The sequence below is a fragment of the Diplotaxodon limnothrissa genome, linkage group LG7 (assembly GCF_057381915.1).
Source record: "Diplotaxodon limnothrissa isolate DT_005_m linkage group LG7, D_limnothrissa_male_GT1.1, whole genome shotgun sequence".
Lineage (NCBI taxonomy): Eukaryota > Metazoa > Chordata > Actinopteri > Cichliformes > Cichlidae > Diplotaxodon > Diplotaxodon limnothrissa.
The window spans coordinates 38,367,039-38,378,949 of record NC_140602.1 but is presented as its reverse complement, the minus strand read 5'-3'; the positions used below and the strand labels follow the sequence as shown (position 1 = coordinate 38,378,949).

General features: G+C 39.9%; 1 protein-coding gene across 1 annotated transcript; it reads right to left on the bottom strand.

Moving 5' to 3' along the window:
- Positions 1–1,314: 1,314 nt before the first annotated feature.
- LOC146628729 (uncharacterized) lies at positions 1,315–2,807 on the bottom strand. The gene has a single exon (XM_085357073.1). The coding sequence runs from the start codon at positions 2,805–2,807 to the stop codon at positions 1,329–1,331; it is 1,479 nt and encodes a 492-aa protein (XP_085213199.1). The 3' UTR covers positions 1,315–1,328.
- Between the last annotated feature and the right edge of the window lie 9,104 nt (positions 2,808–11,911).

The following is an 11,911-nucleotide window of genomic DNA, read 5'->3' as shown; positions in this document are numbered from 1 at the left end:
ATGCATTTGTCAGCTGCATTTGGAGGAGTCTACGAATTTGGACAGCCTGTGTCGTAATCGCTCTACAAATGCGGCCTCAGGAAGATGCACTTATGAATTTGGACATCCCCCTTGTGCCTGTGAGAATACTACTGGAGATACTACGTCAAGGACATTTACACAATAATGAGATGGACAATGGGGTTTCTGTTCCCAAAAATATGCAATTAAATACAGAATATTGAAATAAAGTTGTTCTACAACAACTTTATTTCAATATTTCAGTATAAGTTTTTACTTTTAGGTTCAAAGTTGGTGATTAGTGTGTCACAAATGTACTTAAATTTCTATTCTTGTTCTTCTTTGATTCTTTTTTTTCATCTAGGATTGCCCTATCATTCAGTAATTGTGGTACATTGTTATTTTCTGATATAAGCTATGTTTTCCTAACATAAAACATACAACAGTGTTTTTGATTCATTATTTTTTGTTGGGGGAAAACTCTGTAAAAGACCCAGGAGAAATAAAGACACAATGAGACAAGATCACTTTTTATGCTTTAACGTGCACACGGGTAAGCTGTTCAGAACAACTCACAACGTGTACAGAGGCTGGGCACTTTTTATAGGAAAGACAGTGAGAACAGGATAAGAAAATACAAAACAGATAAAATAAACAACTCCATATGTGGCGCTAGTCTCGTCAGCAGAGAGCTGTGAGAGATAAAACAATCTAAAACAACATGTCCCAAAACAGTATGTCTTTGCTGAGAAAGTCTAAAAAGATAATTCTAAACTAATCTAACCATAGACAAAAGGGCATGCTTGCACATTTAAAAGAAGGTAAAGAAACATAGAATCATTTTTCCTGTAACATTCCCTCCTGTTTTAACTTATTTTAAATGTATACAACAATTGTCTGTTAAGGTTATTTATTAAGTATCTTAAGCAATTTTTTAATTTTCAAAATGTCAGCATAGCAGAAATGGAAATCATTTGGTTTAAAGAATAAAACAAAATAAAATAATAAAAAGAACAAAGAAAATCATAGTAATTGAAATAACAAGTGGAATAAACAAGAAAAAATAATAAAACTAAACTACAAAAAAATAAAAGCAACAAATAAAAGGATGAGAACCTTATATCTAAAATGAAAACTTTATGCTTAAAATGAAAACTTCAAAAAATAAAAGGATGAAAACTTTATATTGAAAATGAAAAACTTTATGTTTAAAACTGAAAACTTCAAAAAATAAAAGGATGAAAACCTGCATAACCTACTAATGTTTTAATCAGTGCGTGATCACTTGACAAGTCATTTTTAATCACCACGTCATTCATTAGCAGTTATTACAAGTTCTCCTCTAACAGAATTGCAACGGGATGCTGGTCTTCTTCAGGCACGGCAACATAAGCAGTCATTGTAGTTGTTATCATCTTTGAAATCATTACTCTTAGACATGGCAACACACACAACACTAATATGAGCAGTGCTATCATGATGAGGCCTAGAAGGACAAACGGCTTTGCTACAGCAGCCGGCCATGAACCGCCGAACAGCCAGTCCAGCCAGTCTAGCCAGCCTTGTGCTGCAGCTGCTCCAGGTGTGTGGTCAGTGACATATTTTTGCAGAATGGACAAATTCTGCAAAGCTTCATAAATGTCTCCTCCAGCTCCATATCCATCAGGGATAAAAGTGCAACATGTCTCTCCTATGAGCTTGCAAACTCCTCCTTGTGATGCTGTTAGCAGGTCTAGTGTCAGTCTGTTCTGCAGCACCATCGTTCTGATGGCCTGCTGTTCTCCTGCTAAGGCGGTTCCCAGGGTCTTAGTCAAGTTGATGTGTCGTAGCAGAGCATATCGGTTGATCTCCACATGATCCCGCACCTCGGCAACTCCAATGCCGGGGATCAAGCTCTGTAAGAATTTCACTCCTCCTCCCCAGATGCGAAACTCTCCCGGCACTCCAGTGTCCACAGTAATGCCGAAAGAATTGGGTGAGGTGAAGTCCACTTCACGTCTCTGTCGGCAGCTTGGGTGATGTGCAACACGTTGCATGAAGAAAACGTGATCTGATAATTCCACTAGGGCGCACAGACCTCCCCAACCTTCAGGGAGTGACAGATAAGCCTTGTTGCCACATAGGAAGTACCAGTCAGCCAAAACTCTGGTTCCTCTACTGCTGGGTGCCGTCCGTGCACATCCTGTCTGGTACTGAGTCTTTGTTTGTAGTGGCATTCGGTAGCTGTAGTTTGAGCGACAGTTGAGGCTCATCAGTGTCGCGTTACTGGCACAGGTTTCGTTGAGTGAACATTCCATACACTTCCTCTCGTTCCTCGGTGGGCAGAAAGTGTATATGTATTTGCATAGGTAAGTAGGCAGCTCCCCCACTGCCCGTGATCCATTGTTCATCACACATACTGGAAGTTGTGCTGCGTTCAGCTTGTTCAGTAGAATTACATCAGGCAGTGGGTCTGAGACTTGGGGCCAGGTCAGTAGGTAGGTCTGTCCGGAACAGTGCACATTCGTGAGTGATGATGACCTCCAGGTTGCTTTTGCTGGGATGCTGTAGTTGGCCTTGGACCAAAGAGTACCGTAGCCTGGATGTGTTGCCAGGCCCAACAGACACCAACTGCGATCTTCAGGTATGCTGTACGGCCACAGGCCAGACGTCTGTGAGGATAGAGGCATATGGGTACATGCATAGCAGTCAGTTTTGTTATTCAAGTGAGCTGTAGTGTTCATAAACTGCCACCAAAAGTTAGTGGCGTATCCATGGGGAAACTCGGTGTACTGTCCTTTGTCATACAGTGTCTGCCTTTTCTTCATATTGCGTGACTTGTTGTCCCTCACGGAAACAAAGATGAGGAGCCCGGCCATGGTCAGGGCCGCTGCAGTTACTAAAAGCCACCACCGCATGACGACGGGACACACCCTCCTGTCGTGAATAGTTCCCCCCGGCCAGGAAAGCTGACCCCTCCACCGGGCGAGATCACAACAAGTGGGCACGCCTGCTGTCAGCTGTGTTTAGATGGCTTCACTTACTCGCCTGCAGTGACTCTGATGGATCCAGGATGGTCGTTCCGCAATTTTGCAAGCGGTCGGTGTAGTGAGGAGGACTTGGTATGGCCCCTCCCACCTGGGTGTGCTCCAGTTTTTCCTTTGGAGCACCTTGATCAGAACCCAGTCACCGGGCTGTGATCTGCAAGACACTTGATAGACATCATTACATTCTTCGTCATTTACAATCATCTCTTTATTTTCCTACAACTTAGACATACATTTTGCTACTGAAATTGTATCTGCCTTTTTCACTGGATAGATTTCTGGCCACTTTGAGAATACATCTATAACCACTAGGGTGTATTTTTACCCTTGGCATTCATTTAGCTCAATAAAGTCCATATGGATTGTGTGGTCTCAGGTTTCCCTGAGCATTATATTTTTGACACGTCATGCACGTTCTGACAAATTGTTTTGCTGAAGTTTCAAAATTTACAGTGTAGAAATGAGAGTTGACAATACAGGTCATTCCCCCCGATGACAAATGCGTACAGCCATGAGTCACTAATGCCGCCATCTTGTGGAGCGATTTTGGCAACACTGGCTTGCCATAACACATCATTAAATCGTTTGTCAGAACTGCACCGTGTTTTAGCCATTTTGCCTGCTCTGCTGTGCTTGCTGCTTTATGTTCATTTTTCAACACATCCAGTGGAATCTGATGTGTGTTTACTGCCATCAATGTGATGTTTGTCTTTTGTGCCGCCTGTTTTGCTGCTCTGTCAGCAAAATTGTTGCCTGTAGTAATGAAAGAGTCAGTAGGCGTTGTAAGAGGTTGGCATGGTGAACCGGTTTTCCAGTTGGTGTAATCATTCCTCTGTTATGCCAAATTTTTTGCAAAATGATGCACAGCAGAGAAAACATACTGGCTGTCTGTATGTATGTTTATTAGTTTGTCTTTGTGTATTTAGCTTTCGCGTATCACAGCTATCAGCTCAGCGCTTTGTGCAGAACATGAAGAAGAAAGGGGTTTTGCTTCTATTATTTTACTATCTGTGGTTACTGCGTAACCTACACAATTTCGGCCTGTGCTGTAAGGTCAAATGCTGTTCTCCTAGCTTCCACACTTGCTGATCATAAGGTGGATCTGGGCCTGGAGTTTGTTTAAATCTCAGAATGTTGTGATACTCGGTCGGTTTCTGGCACTCAGGTGTAATACCAGAAAAGAATGGCATGACTGCTATCTTAAGTTTTGTCAGAGCGTCTCTACCTAGCAAATTTACTGGACACGACGGGTCATATATGCATTTAATAAAGCACCTGCGGCCACTTGCTGTGTGTACTAGTTCTAAAAGGGCAGTTAATTGTTGTACAGTTGTGTGGCCTGAAGCTGACTTTACAACTAATTTGTCCTCTACTCCTACAATCTCGTGGGAAGTGACCTTCCTCTCCACGGTTCTAGCAGGCGTTGTCTCTATGTTATCTGCTGTTTCTGCGTGGCTGTCTGCAGCCTTGGTGTTTGTGACTTTGCTCGCCTCTCTGTTCCTGATAGCCACCTGCGGATTAGTGTTTTAGTCTATTGTCAACAGTCAGCCTTATTTTGAAGTTACAGAAAGCTTCTTTTTTGTTTGTCTTGGTTTGGGAGAATAGATGCAACACTACATTTTCACTTAAGGCAGTTTTGAATAATTTCTAGTTTTTCAAACAATTCATGGATCTCACACATTTCAAACTTTCAAGTTAGGGTTGTTTCCCATTTATACATATATATATATATGTATATATATATTTAACTTTGCATAGCTCACAGCTCTAAACCTAGGCATTTTTCAATCATATGCCTAATCACTATGTGTCACTGTGACTCTCAAGTATTGTCACAAGTTCGTTTAAATTCGTTTCCAAAACCAACAAAATAATCAAACAAAAACAAAAAACATAAACGTGTCAGGACACAAAAGAAAAAAGAAAAATGCTGCCACCCGAACAAGGCAGAAGTCTGCATATGTTGGCTTGTAATAGCATGCAGCTTGTAACATGGTAGACTAATGTGCCTGTGTTAATTCAGCTCCATATTATTGTGTGAAGTTGCACTGGGTTGGGAGTGGTTTTGTGTGTGTCACATTTTTGGTGAGCCAATGGCTGGAATGGGGTTGGACTAATTAGAGGCAGGTGTACTTGATTGCACTGATACACTGGTCTTCTTATAGCCCACACTACAAACACTGCTGTGTTGTTTTGTCTCTCTGTGCAGGTATGTAATGTGATGAAATCAGATATGTTTGGGATGGATGGGTTTTGCCCTATGAATTTTATGTTAAGTGTGTCGTTTTGTCTCTCTGTGTAGTCCAGGGCCTATTATATGCCACAGCCTAAAGGCAGCAGAGTTGCAGAGGCTTGAGTGACCACTGACTATATGCTTGCAGGGTGGTGGGTCTCCAAGGACGACTTCTAACCCTGTTAAAGGCAACATGTGGAGTGCAACTTGGCTGTGTGGCATAGCTGGCTCTGGCCTTGGGACTGTGTGTTTTTATACAATTCTTAAGTGGGACACTGGACTGTTTTATCTTTTATCTCTTGATATATTTTTTGTCAATAAATTATCTTTTAGAATTTTATTGACTGACATCTTTTTGCCCACGACTGAGACGGTTGGTCAGACCTAGAGTCTTTCTTTGGGTGTGTTACAGCAGCTTCTGCTCTAAAAGAAACAAATAAATAAAAAGAAAAGAAAATGTGGAACATGCTCATCAGCTTAGCAGTGTCTACATATTTAATTCAGCTTCTCAATCCTGTAGTTTTAGCTGTTGTCTACAGGGTTTTGCTTATTGGTTGTTATTATAGGTGTGCTCTATCTCAGCAATGTGTCATTCTAGAATGATAAGTTTCAAGCTGGTCAAGTGCCTCTATGCACTTCATTAGTTTAGTTATTCTCCGTATTGTCTTCATCTCACATGTCATTACACTGAGTTTCAGCAAACCTTAAGCTTGATGCAGACTACTGCTTAACAATTATTCACCTCACATCATAACCGATTAAGGTGCCTCTTCATATTAATATTATGTCATTGTTAATATTATCCTCTTTGTCTTATATAACAGCAATAGCATATTATAATATTTTATTAGTGTGTACCACTATACTACTACTGAGCCAATTTGTTAGTTAGGATCATCTTATTCAGCAAACAGATAATTTAGAATTCATCCAATCTGCGGTCACATTTGTTCTCTCTGTTACATGGCGGACCAGGCAGTTCTATTATAATGTATTATTTATATTTTATTTTGTATCCATCAAGGGCTTCAGATGACCTGCAGAATCATCCTTTTCCCAAGGTGGAGACAGTTACCTTTTCACACACTGTCCTTGGCTGAACAATGACACAGCCTTAATATACCTTATTTATTTTATTAAAATATTTTCGTGTGAATTATTTGCTTTATATTCATTTTATACATGCTGGGCATGGTCATCATGCCAACTGTGTTTCATTGTTAATATCACTTTACAGGTTGTTATCCTTGCTATTATTAATTTCAAATACTCTAAAGATAATTTCTACTGTAATTTTCCCTTTGTTCATCTTTATTTCGTACTTTTTATATTTATATCTACTCAGTGGGGTCTGTTTTCAACCCTTTTAAACTACTTCAAACTACTGTGATCTCTAGTTTTCACTTAATAAGGGATTATTAAGTTCTTCCTGATATGGGTGGTGCTGCAGATGCGGCTGCAGGAGTGAGTGATGGTTTACTAAAAGGATTGTGGGGACTGCAGTGTCTCGTCTTCTGGTTTTACTAAACTGGCAGTTGAGTTCTGGTCTTCTGACTGTTTATATTTTGTTTTCTTAAATCTCTCAGTTTACAGACACTGTTTTTGTCCGGCGTCTGGACTTTTCTTTTCTCACCACTGCTCGTCAGCAGGAGTGAGTTTTAATTTCACTTGCTTGATTACCCATCTTATTTATGTATTTACTTATTTTTGTTTAAGTAATATATACACGATACAGCTGCTATCACCTTCGCTGGTATTAGAGACGAGAGTGGTTGCTCACACGCCCTTCTACTTTCGGACTATTTCCAAAAGCGGTGTGAACTTTACGAGACGGAACTCGACCGTTCTCTCAACTCACCAGCACGTCAGTGAATAGCAGTAAAAGAAAAACACAGTAGGAGCAGCTCAGTCTCTTATTGGACCGTGAAAATTCAGCTTGCTCCGTTAGTTACAACAATACACACACATACATTCACATTCACACTTATTCGCGCGATCGGAACCCTTATCATAAGGGGAGCTGCCAGTCTTTCTGTAGACGAGCTACTTATTCCCTTGACCCAGCTGGGGGAGCTACCCAGAGCTCCAAACCTAACCCACAAGAGTGGGGAGCTTCCAGTCGACGAGCTCCAAGCTACCAGCCGACGAGCTACTTTAAACCTAACCCACAGGGGTGGGGAGCTACCAGTCGACGAGCTACTTTCGCTATTTTAAATTCCCTGAATTTAAAACTCCCTGAATTTAAAATTCCCTGAATTTAAAATACGCTTTTACGCAAAATTGTGTCAGTGTGTCTGTATCTACCTGGTCAGTGTCGCCGGGTCTGGTCCACCTCGATCGGGCCCCACCACCGTGGGTCGCTTTCTAGAACGTTGGCCAAGACTCGAATTTAACGCCCTTGGTCTTTGACCACACACCTAGTGTGTGGGCTGTCGACAGACGAACAACGTGGACTGGTCACGGAGATGGGACACGATGGAGGCGCTCCGGCTCCGAAGGACCAAGAAATGTTGGGGGAAAACTCTGTAAAAGACCCAGGAGAAATAAAGACACAATGAGACAAGATCACTTTTTATGCTTTAACGTGCACACGGGTAAGCTGTTCAGAACAACTCACAACGTGTACAGAGGCTGGGCACTTTTTATAGGAAAGACAGTGAGAACAGGATAAGAAAATACAAAACAGATAAAATAAACAACTCCATATGTGGCGCTAGTCTCGTCAGCAGAGAGCTGTGAGAGATAAAACAATCTAAAACAATATGTCCCAAAACAGTATGTCTTTGCTGAGAAAGTCTAAAAAGATAATTCTAAACTAATCTAACCATAGACAAAAGGGCATGCTTGCACATTTAAAAGAAGGTAAAGAAACATAGAATCATTTTTCCTGTAACATTTTTAGATTTCCAGTATTCTCTTGTAATCAGCTTTTGTGATGCAGTAAACCACAGAACATTGATTGCATGGGTTGTGCTAAATCAATCCTTCCTGCATATCCACCTATCGTTATTAACAGCTGTTCTCCAAAGTACCATAGACACAAACAAGGCCATGCAATGTTGCCATAGAAACCAGCAGTTTCACTCTAATGTCTCTTTGTTAAAATGCAGTGGGTGGGGGATTAAAACTAGAGTGACTCCAAGAAGGCATGACTGCTTTTGTTCAGGTCTCACTACATTGTACACGATGGGTGTCATCCAGATTTGTTTTAAATCTTCTACTCTTAAAATGACAAATTGTTTGTTTTTTTAAAAAGTAAGTGTGTGTGGGTGTGTGTGGTGGTGGGGGGGGAGTGAAACCAGCCTCACAGTTTCCTAGAGAAGTGAAGACATTACACTGTGATATTTCAAGCATCATGTTTTGTCATACACTTTTCTGTCCTAATGGCTATTTACGGTGTACTGATAATGGAAATGAACTCTGTCACATGATAAGCAGTACAAAGACACCACAGTTTTCAGATTTTCCTCCCATATCAAAAACAATAGTTTTCATAATTACCGTGTTCTATTCTTATCGGTATCTCAGGAGTTCAATTATCTACAATGGCACTGACAAAAGCAATTGGTGATGTAATCTACACCAATCAGCCATAGCATTAAAACTCTTGACATGTGAAATAAATAACATTCATCATCTTGTTACAATGCAGTGTACTGCTGGGAAACCTTGGGCCCTGACATTCAATTGGATGTTACTTTCTAATGGCACTCCCAGACAGTATCCACCCTCCAACACAGCAAAGCTACTCAGCAAACATGACAGAGCTCACTTTATCCAACTTCCACACTCCCTAGATACAAGTCTGATTGAGTATGTGTGAAATGTCACTACAAGCCCAGTCAACAAGGCCCCAGCTTCCAATCCTAAGGACCCAAAGGATCCACTACTAATGTTCTAGTGACAGACACACATGGGGGATTTTCACAACAGTGTCAGTTTTTAATATCTGTTGATCCATGTAATTGTCGATAGCAAAAAAATAATAAAATAAAAATAAATTATATATAATACTGCACTTGAATCATCCTATGGTATATTTGTCCAATAACCTGGAAAGAAAATTGACAATAAAATGAAAAAGAAAACACAATGTTCAGAATTATTATCTAAAACCCATGGTTCCACTCAGCAGCAATGATTTCTTTGTTTATTTCTTATAAGCATGATATAGGTTTTGTTTGTTTGTTTGTTTGTTTGTTTTTAATTATTTAAAATATTAGGAAGTAATCTAAAGTCATCAACAGGTCTTTAGGGATAAACATCACCCCTAACAACATGCACTGGCTACCAACATCCAAGAATTGAACACATACTTAACAAGCTTTGATTAACTGATTGTTTGACAGTTTTATTTAATTTTTTTATTTAATTTAATTTTATTTATAAATAATCACCAAAGAAGGAAATCATTAATAACAAAAACAAAAGTAAAAAGCTGAGATTGAATGTTGTATGATTTCTGTGTGGTAGCAATGTCTGGCACTTGTAGGCAAGAGTACTAATTGCACTGTTAATGCTTTGTGTGTGTGTGTGTGTGTGTGTGTGTGTGTGTGTGTGTGTGTGTGTGTGTGTGTGTGTGTGTGTGTGTGTGTGTGTGTGTGTGCTTGTTTGTTTGGTTTTTGTTTGTTTGTTTGGTTTCATGGACTCGGAAAACGCTAAAGGACAACACAAAAACTATCGCCATGACTGAGTAAAAATGTATTGTAGATAGTTTCAAGTGTATCCTGCAGATTAATTTATTATAGAAGAATATAATTAGAGTTGTGTCTCTGTGTAGGCATATCCCCAATTTTGCTGCTTCTCCACCACCTCAGCTTCCACTGCTGGTGTAAATAGCAGGTCATCAGCAGTACTGACCAAGCAGAGGAAGACATAAGTAACTTTGCAGCTTAAATTTTCCATAGTTTGTGTTATGCCTTACATGCTTTGCTCACTGTAAAGCAACTAGTACAAGGTTAACATGTGGTGGTGGTGGGAGGGGGGGGGGGGGCAGTTGGGGGAAGGGGTAATGGGGGGATGTCACAATTTGATTGTGACACTTAAAGAACCAGGCAGTCTCAAAGTTAAACAAAATGTAAAGGTTCATGTTGAGTCTGTTTCTGTGACAGTCTGGAGACAGACCTAGCTGTTGGCTCTCAATCCCATCCTTCATTGGGAGGTGTGTGACAGAAGACAGGGAAAGCAGACAGCCCTCTGAGGCAGGTCTCTGTGGTGTTCTTCTAGAAAGGTCACTTGTGCTTTCAGATAAATAAAACAACACCTGGCTCTTAGAGAAGCTGCCGGCTCCACGCCAATTCCTGCAGAAAGACAGGGGTCCCAGGTGCCAAGCACAGCAACCACTTTGAGCTGCCTGAGGCTGAACATTACACCTTTATCCTTAGGATGGGCTCACTACACATACACCTGACAACAGCTTTTTATATTTTCACTAAGTGAAAACAAACAACAGAAAACAGCATTAAAATTACACAAGCAGAGATCGTTCACGAATGCATAACGTGAAAAGACACAAACGCCTCAACATTCAACTGTGTTGTTGGGGTGCGCATCATATGTGATTTAGGAGATTTAACGACTCCTTTTCAAATACTGAATAGTATCATAAAGGAACTAAGCCTATACATTATCGAGCAAAGACATACCATCTAGAGAGCTGCGTGCACCACAAGTGGGGGTATACCTACATTTAACATTTGCACTAGAAAACACTTGTCAGCCTTCTGAGAGGCATTGTCTTTGGTTCAATAGCATAAAATAATAATAAAAAATACATTCTATATGAATGGAGGTTATTAAAATGTCCTCCTTTGAAGAATGCAATGTCATAGTAGTCTCAGTTACTAGCTTTTCACCATTTGAGTCTCATGAAGTTTTTTGTGGCATTAGAAATATCTACACAATAGATTTATTATTGATACATCTTAGACAGTTGTCTAGTAGTTTTATATTGCAATAAAATGCAGCAAAAGAGTTGCTAAATTAGTTATGAATCCATGAAGAAATACTGGTTATCAGATTAGGATTTTTTTCTATTTTCTTTCTTGGCTTGGGTTAATTTTGAAAATTGTAAAAACTACTAAAGGGGAAGGAGAGACGAAGTCTAGAGCAAGAGAAGGAGAGCTGCTACTAGAAAGCGTTCAGACACGTCAATTCAATTCAGCTGGTCTGTCAACCCCATCATTGATGCCGTCATGCATGTAGAGCCATCATTCCTTTGTGTGCAGTCATTCCTCTGTACAAGGCAAAAGCAGCCATGTTTTATTTATTTATTTTATTTTATTTATTTATTGTTAGAAAAAAATCAGTGGATGGATAGGAACTAAATAATTATTTCAAGTAATAAAATTAGTATTATTTTTTTTAACTTTCTTCGTGGGCTGTTATTTAAAGTTTATTTCAAAGGAATAGAATAATTAATATCATTCGAAAAAATATGCTCTGCACATGCAAGGCTGAGCACAACTAAAGGAGGAGATGGAGTTAAGGTCACATCACCGAAAAGGTGACAAAGGGAAAAAAAGCAACATGAGATACTATCTTAGCAAAATCTTAGGTAACAGCATGCTACCAGAATATCTTTTGTGCACCTACTTATTTTTCTGAACCTGGTGAAATGATGAAACATAATTCTTCAAATGAGACATTTCCT

Bases quoted from the DNA above. Each gene is read 5' to 3' on its own strand.
- LOC146628729 (XM_085357073.1), bottom strand. From the start codon at position 2,807: ATGAAGAAAAGGCAGACACTGTATGACAAAGGACAGTACACCGAGTTT.